The sequence below is a fragment of the Hermetia illucens genome, chromosome 1 (assembly GCF_905115235.1).
Source record: "Hermetia illucens chromosome 1, iHerIll2.2.curated.20191125, whole genome shotgun sequence".
In the NCBI taxonomy this organism is placed as follows: domain Eukaryota; kingdom Metazoa; phylum Arthropoda; class Insecta; order Diptera; family Stratiomyidae; genus Hermetia; species Hermetia illucens.
In genome coordinates, this window is record NC_051849.1 from 142,929,132 (window position 1) to 142,949,191 (window position 20,060).

Here is a 20,060-nt window from a genome sequence, read left to right on the forward strand (position 1 = left end):
CAATATGCCAAGATTGCTTTGCACCTGTTCAGCAGTGCGTCCCGCAACAAGTGCCGCAACATCGTCTGCATAACCCACCGACCGGGCATATCGAGTCTCATCAGACTATCGTAGAAATCGTTCCAGAGGTCCATTAGATAAATTCCTGTACTACCCCGAGGTAATTTCCATCCCCCTATAGCTCTCTAGCTTCTTATAGAACAGGGAGCGGTCTTTCAGATAATCCTTTAATATCCGCAAGAGATAGCTTGGCACGTGGAATGAGTTTTCTAATGTGCCTAGCATATCTGTCCATCTTAAGGAATTGAAGGCATTTCTAACATCAAGCGTTATAAGAGGCACTATCCGTCGAGATCGACGGTTATATGCCTCGGCTCGACGAACCACATCTACGACCTCGATAACAGCATCCACTGTGGATCTCCCTGTTCTGAACCAGAACCTCCTTGGGGATAAGTCCCCGGCAGCACGGATCGCTTCAGCGACTCTACTCCTGATGAGCTTCTCGAGCACTTTGCCGACTGTAAAACCCCGCCTGCTAAGTCATGCAGCATCGTCAGAATTACATTACACATATTATCTTCAATTGGTATTTACCGACCAACTCGTAATTATTTGGTGACTGAAAGAAAACAGCAATAATCATCCTATCATCGAGGTTAAGCGTTGCTTTGAGCAGTAAGTTCTTAGATGGAGGGCTCAACTTTTTTTAAATCAATTATTCAGGAACATGTTGTGCAAGAATACAAAAACGTGCATAGTTTAAAATAATAAATAAATAAGCTACAATTTCCCATTCAGTATTTATCTAAATTCCGATACAGGGAAGAAGGGTGGTACAACTACACGTAGTTCAGGGGAAGCTTCCTAAAAGTAGCATCATGATTGTGATGACGTGGTAACTGTAACAGAAAAAACGGTGTTATATTTTCAAATTTTTGTAACTTTCTCCGCCTTGTCTTCGAGGGTACATTACTTGAGCACAGAGCCTACCATGAAATAAGTTGGGTTTGCTGATGGGTTACGAACACTGTAATGGCATAATGCGATTGGTCGATGGCGAGAAAACCATCTTTAGTAGGCAACCAAAAGAGGGAGCTGTCCCAAAACTAAAAAAAAATGGTGAACTAGACCGGAAAAGTCCGCCCACAAACACTGAAACTCCATCGAAATGTTACCTCGATACGCAGTTGCTTGCTGGTATGGTAGGTATGGTGGAGAGTCCTCTGAACACTTCAATACTTCCCTTAAGTGTCATTTAACAACTGGAACCTGCTTTGGCATCTTCAGGTTATTAAAATTGGAAGACGCCCCTTGCATTATTATGAGTTTCACGGGTTTTAGGAAGTTCTCAAATTAAAAAGATTTTGTTAGAATTCATTACTCTACAATATCCAAGTTAAGGCACATATGCATATAACAAGAAAAAAAATCAGGTAAGGATGAAGGAATATTAAAAAAAAAAACAAAGGGATTCATCGACCACATGTTCTCACCAAAATTTCGTGACAATTGGTTCAGCTGTTTTCGAGTAAATGAGGTGTGACTGACAGACAGGCAGACATTGAATTGCTTTGATTTTATTTCACACAATCCTTTAAAAACAAATAAAATTAAAAACCTTAAATAGAAACTGAAATCATGAAATGAATTAAAAATAAAAGAATAATCATGAAAATATGAAAATATATATTACTCGTGGCGACAAAATCCCGGCCATCATCAGGGAGCGTGTTCAACTTAAGGTCATCGAGGAAACTGGTGACCGGGAATCGATGGAGGCAGAAGTTCTTAGATGGAGGGCATCAACAACACCACGCCGCACTGCAGGCAATAGTTTCAGTACTCACCAAAGCGCTCTTCTTCACTGTCCAGCTGAAGTTTCCGCTGAAGTTCGGGACGAATTCCAAATAGTGTGTATAGAATTCTCGGAAATGGATCTTCTGCATAAAACAGGTATTCACAGGCTCTATGCATCTCCAGGAACTCCGAGAATCCTATCTCAAATCAATGATGAAATTGCATCTCGACTGTGTGCTGATATATCGCTGTTGCAACTACAATTATTTATGTATTATGGCGCAGTTACGGCTGTCAGAGTGCATGGTCAGAAGATTCCTTTTCGCGTTATTGGTTTGAGTGACCGAAGAAATCCACCATGGAGAATTCGTGTCACACAAAACCTTAAAAAGGCAACATCACCATTCTACTTATATACATATATTTTAATGTTTTTTGTTTCACTATTTCTATGAGTTAAAGGGGCGTACATGTTAAATCTCTTTGCAGCAGTTCCGATTTGAGTCCTACTCACGTTTTTTTTGCCTGGGCTCGAAGTGAATCCACCAGGTTTTAACTACCCGGCGAAATAATTAAAACTGACCTTTTTGTATTCGCTAGTGTTATTTATTAATCCTGCATATACCGATATTTCGGGAAAAACTGTTTCCTTCATCAGTGGTAACAAATCTGCTCTTCAGAGCAGGACCAATAAATAACACTAGCGAATAGAAAAAGCAAGTTTAAGTATTTCAAATAATTTAATCGCTAGAAATACTCCGTAATTACACTCGGATACCCGGCGAAAGTCTTCCTGTATCCGCAAGCAGGAGTAATTAGCTAAAATGAAATCGATTAATTTCAAATTTCGCCTCAATAAATCGCGCTCGATGAATCATCATTAGCTGTTAACACACTTTCTTCACTCTCATCAGCGGTCCAGAGCCCGCTAAATTTGCTATGGTTGACTCCGATTTCGAACTTCAATGTCGCTGGGACCATAGTATAAACTGCCTCTTGTATACTCCGAGCTAACATCATTTGCTTGCATCTCGACTTATCCAGCAACGAACTTTGAGATTGCACCTAATAATATGCAGCATGAAGAAGCCTATGTGCAAGCGAAAGGTCAATAAACATTTGTAATATAAGAAATTGGTTAAATTTGAAATACTTAAATGAAAATGGGTTTTAGAGTTTTGGGGAAAGGTACAAAGTGGTATAAATTTATAAATGAAATAAAATTAATAATTTTGAATCTTAAACTTTTCAATATAAGTGAATGTTGGGATGAGAATTTCTGTGTTTGAGAAACTATAGACTGTTGAAATGTGAGGAAAATGAAAAAATGTTGTATTATAGTAAATGCACTGCGTCTTCAGATTCACTGGGGGAGGCGAATGAAGTGTACTCGCCGCAAAGGCGCAGCAGTGAGAAAACTTTCTTTTGTTGTGCAAACGCCACATATTCTTAACAACCCGTCTTACTTTTGAGCACTATGCCTATTGCTCAAAATTTCAAAAATTATCGGTCATGTCCGAAAAGAAAGTTGCAAGATCTGAAATGCATGATAAAAGGACACTCACTACTATGTTGGCCAGGGAAATCGAAACTCAAGGGAATAACAACGATTTCACAGTATACCGCATATTGCATCAGAAATGGAACTGCAGTTAGCCGTAGCCCTTTTCATTATTCTGTGGTTGATATCCTCGGTAGGTGGATTTTCAATCGTAAAGTTAAACTTCTTGTGAATGATATGACCACCCACCATAACCTGCGTATGTAAATTGCTCCTACAAACAAAAATGAAATCATATTTGCCGTAAAAGGCGCCGGTTGTGCTTCTCTTCTCTGCAGACCCTGCCATGTCTACAGAGTTGCCTCTTCAATTTTTTCGTAAATCCCGGGATTTCGATGAAGGGTATCCCTTTCAATATATATTTGTGCGCTTCCTGATCTCGGGAAGGCAATCTCTAAAATAATCTCGGAACGCATCGAAGAAACTCTCAAAAGCTTGGTCGACAAAAGCTTGGTTATTTTTTTGTTCCGAATCTTCCAGCACGGGACAATTTAACGCCCTTCATTATTGAACAGTTCGCGGAGTTCAAATCCCTTCCCCACCTGCGACAATAACAAGTGAAAAACTTTGTCAGTGTAGATATGCTGATAAAAAGGCGAAAGTAGATAGGGCATACATTGAGTATGCATATAATGAGTCTCACTATCATAGGATGACGGGCGGGTGGTTCCTCCAGGAACTACGTAACGCAGAATAGTGGATGAAGAATACGAGCTCCTCAGAAATTCGTGGGTTGGGTTCGAGAACATTACCAGGGGCCGGGAATCATAGCAGGTATGTATCATTAGTGTATCTATTGGTTTTATTCAACCAACGAATAGTTGGTCTGATAAAAACTCTATTTTTCGGACAGATAATAACAAACTCCAAATAAGATTGATTTCAATCAAGTTTCCTTAAATGTTATTGTTCTGCTTGTGTGAGTTCACTCTTTACGTGTGCAATATTTTATTGTTGTTTAAGCTCAATGAATTCATTTTCACTGAAAACGTTTCTCAGAAGAAGGAATTACAAATCCAAAGCATCGTTTATTTTCGAAGCACATACGGTCCTTCATTAATTGATTTAGAGTCTGCATATAATATATAGTTTCAGCGATAGTAAATGCAACCGTAAACTCCCTGCTTTATAAGGTTTTCTGCATTCTGTACGGCTTCATGTCTTTGATTCTGCTAAAGATTTATTTCCAGGGTGGCTGCAATATTTAATTTTCTCTACCTTTCCTACTACAATTCCACAAAATGAAAGGAGGCACACATTCCAATATCCTTTAGAATAGCCTCGAATTGCTCTACAATTTCTGTTTATACCGTTCTCCATAAGGCAGTAGATTTATTCCGAATAGAGTAGCCGACCTTTAGTTGCTTGGCGAGAATATAACACCCCAAACTCACTGCTTTAATAAGATAGGGGAAAAGGAATCATCTAATAACACGAAGAAAACTCCTCGGAGATGAACTGCCCGTCGTACCCAAATGTTATTCAAATTTACCTTATGCGAAAGTCGACCTGAGTTTGAATTTGGAATTTTGCGGCTTCCTATCTTATTGACAGGAGCAGAACTGCTGCTTCAGTTTTCAACTATTCAAAGTGATACTTTCTCTTAATTTTTGCGGCATTACTCCCTTGATGCATTCGAAAATAGTAACCAGCAGAAAGTTTCTTTGTTAGACTTGGGGTAGTTTAATTCTCGTTTTTTTTTCCGCTGCTTTAAAGGAAAGCCTCCTTGTATTCTACGAAAAGAGCAAGAGAGTCTGAACCTTTTTATTTTTATTCATTATTTCCAAGTGGGTTCGAGTTTCACCATGGTGCTAAAATGAACAATTAAATTCCAGTCTAGCTTAGAACAAAGAACTTTTATAGCTCTTTCTTATTCGTGGTGGATTGTTTAAATAAAGGCGACCACTGTAGTTGTAGCGTTTTAATATATAAAAGGAGACTCCTATAAAAGGAAACTAAATAATTTAATTCAGTGGAGAATTTCACTTTTATTAATTTTAATGAGTACGCTGATGCCACCGGCATTATAGTTTCAAATCTACATACTAATTTATTACCTATATGGCTTCTAAAAATATTTATAGTTTTACCGGATGAAAACCTATCTGGTGTGTGGATAAGCTTTTTGGTATTTCCAAGTCATAACATTCATCCCTTTAAAGGCCATCCTCTTCTACCTACTCCTGCTGAGCCCAGATGGTGTGGTTAGAGTGTGGCACGGCAGGATTCGCGGCATTCGAGCGGACAGATGACGCCACCGGCGCTCTCCACTCAGTTCATATCTCGCCATACGAGCGGAGAGCAGAGTGCCATGACTTGAGGGCAGAACGTCAAACAAAAGAATGGAAAGTCTTCTGTCTTCGAGATTGGTTATTGCGGCAATTAATATTAATTTAATTTCATGTTGTATATAATTAAGTGCTAAATATAATTTAATATCATAATAAAGTGTTTAGCCCTTAACAGCACTAGCCTTGAGCGGAACGGAAAATCAGATTGATGTGCTAACGATTATTATTATTTTAATAGCTGCTGCACGTTGGGTTTAGAATGAGAAAAGTGGGGACAGTTGATTCCAAGTCTCAGACTTGGTCGAACTGTGACGTCTTAAAGGTGGAAGAAGATTTATTTAAGGCACTATTTTCTGTATGAGTTTTATCTGGGACACATCATCACTAACTGCGCAGCACGCGGTGTCCAGTCTAGGCCTACCTTGGTAAGGAACTACGGACATCTCGGTTGAGCGCTGAGGTCCAACAATTCAGCGGCGAATGCTTGTCGAACTTTATTTATTATGTATCTCAGAAGTAGTTCAGACGCTTTCACGATGGAAAAAGGCGAATTGAAGATCAGCGGCGTTCGGCGTGTTAAGGCAACTACATTTCCAGATTTTAGACAAAGTATCGAGCATCCGGATAGCTGAGTGGTTAGAGCACAAGGCTATCGTACGGAAGGTCAAGGTTCGGCAGTGGAATTTGTATCGTGATTTGACGTCGGATATCAGTCAACTAAGTTGTGAATGAGTACCTGAGTCAAATCAAGCTAATAATCTCGGGCGCGCGCAATGCTAACCAAATTGCCTCCTATAGGGTACTGTAATCCTAAAGTGTATTGTTACGGTCTTGAATGACGTGCCCTAAATACGCTTCAAGGCCCTGATCGAATTGGATTTTTGTGCCAATTATCGAGCGACAAACGATACGCCCTGGAAATATTAAAGCCTTCGATCCTCCACTTATAAATCATGTAGGAAGAGTGCGATAACCCATAAGACTGAGAATTTTGGTTTTCTTCATGTTTATCTTCAGCCGTAATTTACTTGCTTCTCTTTTCAAATCTAAAACCATATGACCAAAGCCCATTACTCGGTAAGAGAACAAACGAATGTTATCTGCGTAGGCGGAGTGTTTGTCTCATTGAACTCCTCTGTGTCCTAAGGACAAGAAGAAATAATTTCTATGGCAAAATACGACTCTGGCGGACTCCACTTTAGACCTCAAATCCCCCTCACGTTTTACATCGGTGCAACACGTGACATTTTCCGCTATCATATGTCGCTCCGCCCTTGATGCATGGGGTATTCCAAATACACTACCTGGTCATGCTGTTGAAAGTCTTCTAGAAATCAATGAAGAACATTTGAACCACCTACCTAAACTACGGGCATAGTTCCAATAATCCGCAGAGTGTCAGTGCAGGAGGATCCAGAGCGGAATTCAGCCAATTCTCTGTCGATTGAGCTTTGATGACCCTTGGTGACTTACGCCATCCCTCCATCCGTCTTCTTTTCCTACCATAGATATTGCCCCCACAGACTTTCCGAGCTGAATTATTCTCACCTATACGGGTTAAGTGACCCTTCTACCGCAACCAATTGGACCAGATTTTATCCGCAACCAGAAGGTCATAGTTTCGATCATAAATTTCGTCGTTATATAGGCTACCGAATCGTCCACCCTCATGTAGGGGACTAAAAATTCTTCAGAGGATTCTTCTCTCGAACGCGACCAAGCCAAGAGTTCGCAATTTTTCTTGCTAAGAATTCAAGTTACGCGAAACACATTAGGAATATATTGTCTTCTACAGTAAGAGCTCTGACCCTATGGTCAGACGTTTTGAGCGAGATAGTTTTTGTAAGTTGAAATAGGTTCTATTAGCGGTCAACAACCGTGGGCAGATTTTATCATGATAACTGTTATCGGTTTTGATTTTCTACCCTAGAAAGGAAAAACTATCGACGGTCTTAAAGTTGTACTCCCCTATCCGCATGTTATGGTAACTAGAAATTTGGCAATTTGGCAGGTTTTCACTGGATTACTAATAATAAGCGCAGGGAGCGCCCGTTAGATGGTGATGAACTTTCAGGCCGAAGTCAGCCCCTTTCTGGCAGAAGATAACTCCTAAATCCACTGCTGATCGCAAAGTGCTCAATTTTATGACAAGCTCTGTTCTTGAACAATGTACCACCAATGACAAGGTGGTAGAAGCTGCGGAAAACCACGACCCTCTCATTACAGTCCACAGGGCTGTATTTCCGCATGTCCAAGCAAAGTGTTGCCAGAGCCCGCCTTAACATTCAGGTCATCCATCAAGATCACAATGCCAGCTCCAAGACAGCTCCCTTAAACTGGTGCAATTATTCATAGAAAGTAATCTTCTCCACTACATTAAAAATCTCCGTTGGTATATCACTACACAATTGCGACCCGAAAACTTTGTATTCAACATTCTGTGAAATTCAATCCAGGTCAATAGAGTGCGCCCTGCGTAGTTATCAGTGAAAAGCTAGCAAGATCATTGTCTAGTAAAATAAGAGCTTTGACCCCATGGTAAGACGTTTCGAGCGGAACAGTTTTTGTAAGCTAAAATAGACTCTGTTGGCTGCCAACAACCGTGTGCAGATTTCATCATCGTAGCTGTTGTCGGTTGTGATTTTCGACCCTAAATAGGAGAAATTATCAACGGTCTCAAAGTTGTAGTCTCCTATCTTTATTCTTCCCGTTTGAACAGTGCGGTTTGATGTTGTTGGTTCTTTGGGTTTTGGTGCTGACGTTGCCACCAAGTACTTTGTCTTGCCTTCATTGATGTGGAGCCCAAGATCTCGCCCTAATGGCCGCCTGCTCGATCTGGATGAAGGCAGTTTGTACGTTTCGGGTGGTTCTTCCCTTGATGTCGATATCGTCAGCATAGGCCAGTAGTTGGGTGGACTTGAAGAGCATCATACCTCTTGCATTTACCTCAGCACCACGGATCACTTTCTCGAGGGCCAGGTTAAAGAGGGCGCATGATAGGGCATCCCCTTGTCGTAGACTGTTGTTGATGTCGAATCGTCTTGAGAGTGATCCTGCTGCTTTTATCTGGCCTCGCACATTGGTCAGGGGCAGCCTAGTCAGTCTTATTAATTTCTTCGGGATACCGAATTCCCACATGGCCGTGTACAGTTTTACCGTGGCTATGCTATCATAGACGGCTTTAAAGTCGATGAAGAGATGGTGCAACTGATGTCCATATTCCAACAGTTTTTCCATCGCCTGCCGCACAGAGCAAATCTGATCTGTTGCTGATTTGCCTGGAGTGAAGCCTCTTTGGTATGGGCCAATGATGTTCTGGGCGTATGGGGCTATCCGGCCTAGTAAGATAGCGGAGAATATCTTATAGATGGTACTCAGCAACGTGATATCTCTATAATTGCTGGACTGTGTGATATCTCCCTTTTTATGTATGAGACAGATTATGCCTCGCTGCCAATCGTCAGGCATTGATTCGCTGTCCCATACCTTGAGCACAAGTTGATGAACCACTTGGTGTAACTGGTCGCCTCCATATTTAACCAATTCGGCTGTAATTCCATCGGCTCCTGGCGACTTATGATTTTTTAGCCGATGAATTGCACGGACTGTTTCTCCTAAACTTGGTGGTGGCAGTATTTGTCCATCGTCTTCAGTTGGCGGGACATCCAACTCGCCGATGTTCTGGTTGTTCAGTAGCTCATCAAAGTACTCAACTCATCGTTCCAATATGCCGATTCTATCTGAAATCAGATTCCCTCTTTGTCTCGGCAGGATGAACATCGAGGTGTGTAAGGCTTCATCCTGCCGACTTATTGGTAAAACTTCCGCGCCTGGTGCGTTTTGCAGACCTGTTGGTTCTCCCATGTTGCCTTTTTCCGTCTGTGAAGTCGCTTCTCCGCTCGACGGAGTTCGTGATAAGTCTCCGCGCGTGCCGTCGTCCTTTGAGAATGCAGAATTACTCGGTATGCAGTATTCATCCGTTCCGTTGCTAGCTTACATTCATCGTCAAACCAGCCCTTCCAACTTTTTTTGCGGCTGGGACTAAGTATGTTTGTGAACGTATTTACGATAACGTTCTTCAAGTGATTGTGTGTGGATTATGTGGATTATATTTCTAAATTTACCTCGCAAGCGCAGAGTGCATAGCCGTTCGCTTGTGTTTTCAAAGCTGATAACAGTAGGTTTCATTTTTTGGCTGACTAAGAAACCTACTCCGAGCATGGTTTACTGGATGGCCGCTATAATATATGATGTAGTGACTCGTCTCGAGGAAACCGGTTCCTGTCCAACGCATATCCTGCAACGCTGTTACCTCAGCCCTATATGTACAGGGAGCGCACGTTCCATGAGAAAATGCCCAAATCGTTACTCCTTTGTCATTCCCGGGTTCGTCGTTGTATTATCCGTCCAGTCCGAGGCTCCTGTTGTGGCTTCGTAACTTGGTTTTCCATGTAGGGTTTTCAACCCCTCCTTTTCCGTCTGCAGCTTTTCGTTAAGAAAGGGTTCCCAGCGGTCACCAAGTGGAGGTGGAGATAGGGTTTGGAAGTAGAGCTGTTGGTGTTGGTTCAGCAGGCGTTTCCCAGGTTTTATGCTCCATCGTGGGTACCAATCCACGTTTCGCCTTGAGACCTAGACTACCCTTTGACAACTTTCGTCGGGATACCGAATTCTCTCATGGCCGTGTACAGTTTTACCCTGGCTATGTATAGGCGGCTTTAAAATCGATAAAAAGATGGTGCAAATGATGTCCGTATTCCAACAGTTTTTCTATCGCTTGTCGCAGAGAGATAATCTGATCTGTTACTGATTTGCCTGGAGTGAATCCTCTTTGGTATGGGCCAATGATTTTCTGGGCGTATCGGGCTACGTTCATCCCTGGTGAATAGGCATAACGTCCTACTTCATATTTCACACTGCTTCACCCTCTTGGAGAAAAATTGCGGAATCAGCTTGCGAGCAATGTATATATGCATGAGGTTTGGAAGAAACACAGCCTTTAACTTCTGACGCCGTAGTGGTGTACCGCCCTCGATGTCCCCAACTAACAGAATATACCGGATTTGTTTATGTATCGCAGTATTTCCGATAATAGATGACACCTGCTACAATTGAAGTACGTCAGCGTAAATAATGTGATGTCTGAAGCGTCCAGAGTTGGGGTACTCATATAGGAATTTCAACATTTTCGTGAATTCTAATTTTCTATTACAGGATGGAGACGTATTATCTCGTAGAATTCCAATTCTGAACATATGCCACCTAGTGAATTATGACCAATCAAAATGCTACAAACATTCCAATTCCTGCAGCCTCAATATATCCTGCTACGCATTGGTGTATTTCGTCGAGAGGATTTATACAGATTCATCTCAGAAGTTCGTAGAACTACTATCCGCTTTTCTAATAGCGCCCACAGACGACGAACCAAGTTGGTAACCAAGTTCCCGGTTACAGTGCGGTTGCACGTCTATGGAGAAATTCTCCATACAAACTCAGGTTACGGCAACGGTTGCAGGAACATCAAAATGTTTTGATACTTTGTGGGCGTGGCCTCTAAATGTGAATCGAGTGCGAATCGGTTCGGTGTATGCTTGATTATTTGAAAAGCTTCCGAGCGACTTTAATTTGCTGCAAACGCTTGAGACGTCCACAGCATTTAATAATTGATTTGATATAATGTGATGATATGGTAAGTTCTACGAATAAATAAATAGAAATATGAGTTTTCTAAATATATTTATTTATTGTGCTTTTGTGTTGGCATTTACTGACTACATATTTAAGTCTTTTTCCTATTTATACTAATAATATCTTGCCTTAGGCTATACTCTTATAAATTAGTGCACTTAATACATTTTGTTGCTTAAGTACAAATGATACATTGGCAATAATTCATCGAGTTCTTATTGCTATCATTATCATTATCTAGAAAGCCATTGTTGTGGCATCGTCGTATATTGTATGGGGTGTTGTTTGGGTGATTTATGGGTAGGATTGGAAATGGAGGACTGTTGATATGATCTTGCTATGTAAAATTAAAGTGGAAAACTTTAAATTACCCGATAATTACGATAATGTGTTAGTTTTCTTATTTCGTGTTCGCTCATATTCCTTTCTTAAAAGGCATTTATTTTATGTGGAATGTAAATACATGTTTTATGTGGAATGTAAATACATGTGGTGGTATCTTATGATGTTCCTTATCCTTGAATATTCAAACAGATGTGCATTTGATATTTCATACATTTTATTATTGGTTTATGACGGTTCGGATGCACTTTGAATTTCTTGTCGTTCAATTGAATGGTCCATAATTCTCGCTTGAACAAGTGTTTAGGGTAGTGAAGCCTGCATTATGGCGACGTAACTACATATATTTGAATTAAGATGTGAGCATTGGTAGTATCCCATTAGGCTCCCCTATCGTTTATCCAAAGCTTATTTTCGGCTGGTGAACCAATCCGACCTGGGCATTGAAGCTTCAAGGATTCTCGTTCATTATCAAATACAGGAAGGGATCACAACATCTGGTTCCGAATTCTCTATCTCGAATGCTTTGGAGAGAGGTGGGAACAACGCAGACGTGGATTTTGATTCATCACATTTTCGGTCTGCGAGAATTCAAACAAACTCCCTGATCTGCAGATGTGCAATAGATTGGTATACAAGCGAACCAATCATGCTGCAGGAGATGAATTGCAGGAACAACAGGCTTGGAAGCTTTGGATTCTGGAGGAGCTGACGACTGAAGTGATCACTCGTCCCCTTAATCGTCCTTTGAGTGGGGATGTTGCTAAAACCTTGGGTAGACTGCGGTTGTGATTTTATTGGCCTAAAATGGTCTCCCAGGTCTAGGATTATATCCGCAATTCCCCAGTTCCAGTTCTAGGTTAACCGTTTTACTACGTTTGCCTAGGGTAATAGGGTAAGCGCTTTCAAGGTACCTTAAAAGCATGCGATTTAGAGTTTCCAATTGAACTTGTATCATTCAAGGAGTCGCCTAGGGAGCCGCACTTTATTCCGAAGTAGTTGATTGAACTAAATGTTAAGCAACGATGGTTTGGTAAACAGACTTCGTCTAGCACCTGACAATCTCGAATCAACTCTAACATCTTTGGAGAGCACATTGTTATGTGAAACACTTTTGAAGGACACCCTATAAACTTAAGTGATGAACTCATTTTCTCAAGATGTACAAATTTCGAATATTTGAAATATCTCTCTAATTATTTCTACCCTCGCAATTGACAGATGCTGCCTTTACATTGCTATCACTTGGCAAATTATCATGATAAATGTCTTCACGGTAATGTGGTACGTGATAGTAACTACCGTGTAGAGTGTTTAACTCTAACTCCTTTTACTCCCAATGTCAATCTTCCATATCTCTCTGAATGAAAGTGTTTTTCATTCGAAGTGAGACTGTTCAATATATATTCTCATTTTACACAGAAACATGTAAAAAAATACACTTTCCTTTTACACCAAGGTGTAATTTTACTTCCATAATATGAGGTATTCAAGTGCCTCATAAAATAAGGGTAAATTTACAATACAATGGATGCCGCAATAACCGCAGTCAACAGAGGACCTGGAGCTGAAGCATCAGCAAATGATCTTCACAATCACCTGAAGAACGTTATCATGGATACGGCCACAAAGATACTTGGCCCCAGCCGCAAAAAGGAGTCGGAACGGCTGGTTTGACGATGAATGTAAGCTAGCAACGGAACGGAAGAATGCCGCATACCGAGTAATGTTGCATTCTCAAAGAACGCGGGCATGCGCAGAGACTTATCACGAACTCCGTCGAGCGGAGAAGCGACTTCACAGACGGAAAAAGGAAGCCTGGGAGAACCAACAAGTCTGTGAACTCGAAAAGTACAGGGAGAAACCGCACCAGGCGCGGAAGTTTTACCAACAAGTCAGCAGGTTACGGTGGGCGGGTCACTTAATCCGTATAGATGAGGATGATCCCACCTGGAAAGTCTATAAGGGCAATATCGATGGTAGAAAAAGAAGACGAGGCAGACCCTGCCTAAGATGGAGCGATGACGTAGGCCAGGACGCCAGACAGATTTTAGGGATATCGAATTGGTTGACCTCGGCGCAAAACCGGGATGTCTGGAGTTCCTTATTAAGGCAGGCCTAGACCGGATACCGGTTGTTAATGAAGAAATTTACATCAATATTTTTTAGAGTGTAGTGTAATTTTTACCCGTTGCCTACTTCCCCATCTGAGGCTTGAAAGTACCATCACGAAGTGAAGTTAGCTCACTTTGCATAGGCCTGTTTCGCCGCACTTGAAACCAAAACTTCTGGACCCAAACGCCTGTCTCACTTTATATTCAATAGATCCAAACTCGAAGTAGATCGCACCCGCCAAGAGGACATTCCCACTAGATTTTGTGGTAATACCAATTTGCCTACAATTGACCCCGGGTGTAACTTCCGGTCACCAATCTCAAACTACCGCGTGGGCTGAAATGGCGCTACTAGTATTAAACCCAATCCATTACTATTAGTTTGTTGCATTTTGAGTGGAGCAATTCTTTTGAAGAAAATGGGTAAAAAGGAATTTTATGTGTTAATAAAGCATTGCTTTGTGACGAAAAAAAATTCTGTTGAAACCAAGACTTGTCTTGACGAACATTTTTCGAACTCTGCACCAGGGAAATCAACCGTTAAGAAGCGGTTTTCGAACTTTAAATAAGGCGAAATGAGCGGCGAAGATGATGCCCGCCGTGGACGGTGTTATCGACGAAATCATCAAGAAAGTCAACAAAATAATTTTTGATGACCGCAAAGTGTAGTTGATCGAGATAGCTGAGATTCTGCGGAGATCAAAGGAATGTGTTGGACATATTGTGCATGTATGTTTCGGTATGCGAAGGCTCTATTCAAAATGGGTGCCGCGCAAAGTCACAGTCGACTAAAAACAACGAGTTGACGATTCTGACGATTTGAAGTTCTTCCTCTATAAAAAAAACGAATTTATGCGGCGACATGTGACAGTGATGGAGACAGGACTCCAAAGCGTGCAAAGACGCAACAGTCAATGCTATGATATCAGTATTGTGGGATGCGCATGGTATAATATTTATCGAATATATTGAGAAGAGAAGAACTATCAACAGCGACTATTATATAGGTTATTGGAGCGTTAAAAAGATAAAATCGCGAAAAAATGGTCTCATTTAAAAACAAGAAAATGCTGTTTCATGAAGAGAATGCACCTTGTCACAAATCAATGAGAATGATGAAAAAATTGTATGAATTGGGCTTGAAATTACTTCCGCATCCACCGTATTCTGCAGATTTGCCAACCTCCTGTCCTCAGAGCTCAAGAGAATGCTCCCTGACAAGAAATTTCGCGCCAATGAAGAGGTAAACCCCGAAACTGATACTAATTTTGAGGCTAAAAACAAATCGCACTATAACAATGGTATCGAAAAATTATATGACCGCTATAATCGTTATATCGCGCTAGAAGGTAACTAAATTGAATAATAAAATCAATTTTTATCAAAAAAAGATTGTTTTTCTATGATTATCTGCGAAATTTCAGCCCACCTGGTATAATGGAAGAATAAGTTTTCGGATATATATCACAATTTCCACAATTAAGTAGAGTCTCCAATTTAAACATGTAGAAGCATTCGATTACATCCCGTGCAAAAGAAGAAAGTGAGACTACCGCTCCTTGTTGACAGTGACCAGCCTGTAGCTCTGTTGACGCTTTCTTAAGCATCCACAGTTAGATTTTTTTCTCATTTCAGCGCGTTTCCCCTGCAATAACAAACAAGTCGGAATACCGGAAGCTCGCGCTTCGGGTATAAAGGTTTTGTGTTCATCTTATGTAAGAGACGCACATTTCTCTGTCCGTATATAGCTACAAATCCAACATAATCCTTCATATTTTTCCAAACTACGAGACATACGTACATATTAGAGCCATAGATATCACGCTCACCCTAAACAAACAAACTGCCTATTACCTGCTGTACACATATATGCACGTATCTAAATTTATCGTACCCATATTTCCGACTTACGTCTTATATCTATCTGAATTAGGCACTACCCGCAAAGTTCATTAGCACGCATATATTATATACCTACATATACACATGTCTGGTTGACAAATAACTAAAAAACTAAAACAAAATAATTGTCTGCGACCCAATTCATAAGAATTCATTTCGTTGTGGTATTGACGAATTGATATGTGATGATGACGTCATGCGGGTTGTAGAGTGCACGAAATTCACAAAAAATTGTAAAGTTTCACCCCCAATAACTTTGTTAATATTAGCTGGATCTTCTTCAAACTTGACCAAACTGTGCATTATATTCTTCGTTACACTCATGCCAAATTTTGTATTTCTGGGATGAACATAAGGGGGGGTGCCGGGTAAATTTCTAAAATGTGGAAATATACTATTATTAACTTTATTTGTGCAGATATCGGAACCGGATATATTTTGAGGCCTAGATTTCGTAGAGATGCACCACTGTGATTTTTTCCAGATTTTTCGGTTGGATAGGTTCTGAGAACGAGACCTGTTACACTTTTTGTGGGTCATATTTTCAACCCTTACTCCCCTATGTTTCATCTAATATCAAATATTGAACCAGATTCGAAAAGTACTAATTGAGACCTTTCATTTGATACCCTACTTGGCTACATTCTGTGAAAAAAAAATTTGCACCCTCCATTCACATGTACGGAGAGCCCCCCCTTAAACTTAACGCAAGATGGCGCCACTTACTGCATGTAAAGGGATCACCAGATTACATACTCTCACCAATTTTCGTGACAATCGGTCTAGCCGTTTCCGAATAAATCGGGTGTGACAGACAGACAGACAGACAGACAGACAGACAGACAGACAGACGGACAGACGGACAGACAGACACCGTCACCATTCTAATAAGGTTTTGTTTCACACAAAACCTTAAAAAATAGTCATTGCGCATTATATAAACTCGTCCTCTCATCTTTGAAGATGTCAAACCCATTTTTAAAGCAACAATGGCAGCGAGATGGGGGATACCAATCTTCACTATGGACATCCTATTTATTAAAAAAACTCCGGATTCCATCATGGCACAATTGAAAATATCTGTCCACAAATTGATTAGAAGATGAACAGGCGGATGGGAATTCACGTCGGAAATCGAAGTGTGTGACGAGAGGTGTAGTTGACGTGCACCTTTCTGGGTGCAGCAACTACCAGATACATATCTGCTACTCCATTGCGTGAATATATAAATACCTTCTCCACAAAAGATAGAAAATAGTTTCCTTTTACTTACAAACATGATAAGTTACAAGTATCCTTTCTGAACACACATCCCACGTGTCATAGTATACCTAACCTGCTAGCATTGTATCTCATTTAGGTGCCAATCTACGGAGCCCACTTATATGATGCTGTATTCATTTACGCTCAGGCCATTTCCGAAATTTTGCGCATTGGAAGAAACATCCGTGATGGGCGTCTCGTAATGAGCCACATATTTAATAGGTCCTACCACTCTATTCAAGGATTCGATGTAAGTGGGACTCGTTAAAGAAATTAATTTTCTTGTGAAAAACAGCGGTTTTTACTTCAAATACCATTTTCTTTACAATACATTTTGCAGGTTTTCATTGATTCGAGTGGAGACGCTGAGGGCAATTACACCGTAATATCCCTACACGATGACGCCTCGCAGTCATCAAATAATTTATTTAAAATGTCTATGCAGCCTGTTGGTTACTTTGTCTACAACACTCAGACCACTTTGCCGGTAAGTATTAAATGTTTTCCCTTTGAATAAAATTTCATTTCATATTCCAAACGGATAAGACTGTTCATTCGTAAAGTGAGAAAGTTGGAGCCTAATTAGGCAAAAAGTAGCTTAATCATCGCAATGCTTTCTTACGGAAGTGTGGGTTTCCAAGCAACTTTAACTTATTTAAAAAATATGATTGCAATTAGATTAACAACTTTTCCGAACTCAGTTCCTAAATGTTTGATGGAAGGAAATTCTAGATAGTAGATAATTAGTAAATATCGTTTTTACCTGTGAGACTAACTAACTGCACTACTTCTCCTTATTCTTAAAGTTGAAAAGGTTCTGTTGAATGGCGATATCTAAATATTCTTATCTGAAGAGGAAAGGCTTACACTATGAAAAGTATCAATTTCAATGAAAGTCGCCCTCAGTCAACTGCAAGCAAATACTTGAAGCTGTCAGTTGTCATAAATCATAAGGACTTCTTCCAAATCAACTGAATCACGGCATTCAAGTTCATATTTCAAGAGCTTTGCAAATGCAAGGATGCCCACACATATGTTAGTGTTGCTCTTAGAATTATGCGCCGACCAGTTTGTTTGCCTGTATAATCACTGATACCTTCATTATTTTAATAAATTTTAGAAAAAAAAAATGATGAGGGAGAGGTTGGCTTCGCATTGTATATATTCGCCATCTTATCTACCAAGATGTCAATCGGCATCATTCCAGAGATGACGAATGCTGCATCATCTGAGACAGTCCCGAAGGCAGAGCATACCCTCAGGTAAGTCTTCCTGTAGACTGCACTCAGTTTGTTAGTGTTAACTGACATCCCCAACGCCGCTGTCCAAACTGGAGTCACATTGACCATGATTGAGGTTACCACTCAGCTATAAGCAACCTAGAGGTACGCCGAGGCCCTCCCACGTTCGGCATCATCCTTGCGAGGGCCACACTAGCAGTGGATGATTTATCGCAAACATACTGCACGTGTTGCCTATAGCTGAGCTTGAAAGTGATGATACGATTCCCGATTCTAATGCAGGCGTAATTTCTCTTCTGGCGCTTAGTGATGAGGACCGCTTCTGTTTTTCCTTCCGCTACTGTCAGACCAGAGCTCTCTAGCCAACTTTTAACTTTTAACAGCACTGGTTGCCTCGCTTGAGTATAACTCAACATCTTCGAGATGCTTTGCGACAACAACCAACACTATGTCGTCAGCGTAACCCACCACTGTGGCTTCCTTCAAGGAAAATCAAGTACATCGTTGTACATGATATTCCACAGTAGTGGGCCCAATACCGAACTCTGTGGAACACCCACGGAAACAACGTACTCCTGGGGTCAGTCATCAGTGTCATACCAGAGGCTGTTTTCAGTTAAATAACTAACGACGATAGCAGCGAGATAAGCGGGAATACCAACCTTCGCTAGGGATTTGCATATTAGATTCCAATTGGCCGAATTGAATGCATTTTCCATGTTCAGGGTTACTACTACGCAATATTTGCTAGAACTACGCCTTCCGTGAATTGCATCTTCGGCCAAGCCAGTAACCAATTTGATGGCATCAATGGTGGATCTGGCTTTATGGAACCCATACTGCCGATCTGAAAGACCGCCTTGGCTCTCAACAACCGGGAGTAATCTATTATATTAGGTTGGGGAAAAAGTAATATCGTATTTGTGATTGAATTTTAACGTTTTATTTAACATACTTAGAATTATTCGATTTAAGTCAAATATGCGCCGTTTTGTTCGCAAACTTGTTGCCATTTAGAAGGCAACTTCATTATCCCCCCTTATAAACTCCCCACCTTAAAAAATTCAGACAGCCAGTTTTGGCAAGCCTCTTTTGGGGCCAATTTAGTAGCACCAAGAGCGTTTTGCATGGGCCGGAAGAGATGGGAATCACTTCGTGCCAGCTCCGGACTATACGGTAGGTGCGAGAGGACATCCCATCCGAGCTCCCGTAGCTTCTTTCGGGTCATCAAAGATGTGTGAGGCCGAGCGTTGTCCTGGTGGAACAGAACACCATCCCTATTGACCAATAGTGGCCGCTTCTGGTCAATTGCCTGCTTCAAATGGTCGAGTTGTTCACAGTAGAGGACCGATTTGAGGGTCTGGCCATACTTAAGCAGTTCATAGTGGATGATTCCCTTCCAATCTCACCAAACACACAGCAAAACCTTCCTGGCGCTCAATCCGGGCTTGGCGATAGTTTGGGCCGGCTCGCCGCGCTTTGACCACGATCTTTTTCGCTTGAGATTTTCGTACGTGATCCACTTTTCATCACCAGTCACCATTCGCTTCAAAAATGGGTCGAATTCGTTCCGTTTCAGGAGTGCATCGCAGGCGTTGATTTGGTCCAAGAGATCTTTTTCCATCAACTCGTGTAGCACCCAAACATCCAGCTTTTTTTGGAATCCAATCTTCTGCAAATGATTCCAAACGGTTTTATGATCCTTACATAGTTCCTGGCCAATCGAGCGAATGCTCACATGCCGGTCTACTTGAATGATTTCGACGATTTTATCGGTGTCTACAACGATTGGCCTACCAGTACAGGATGTATCTTCGACATCCACAACACCACAACGAAATCGATCGAACCAACGCTG

The 20,060-nt window shown here is 41.1% G+C and overlaps 1 protein-coding gene across 1 annotated transcript in view; it reads left to right on the top strand.

The window, feature by feature from the left end:
- The window catches only part of LOC119656503 (guanylate cyclase 32E), a 211,198-nt gene that overhangs the window by 144,741 nt on the left and 46,397 nt on the right, over nt 1–20,060 (top strand). The window contains exons 8-9 of the mRNA XM_038062844.1: nt 17,059–17,211; nt 17,302–17,448. Coding sequence (XP_037918772.1) covers nt 17,059–17,211; nt 17,302–17,448 — 300 coding nt within the window. The remainder of the gene's footprint in view (nt 1–17,058; nt 17,212–17,301; nt 17,449–20,060) is intronic.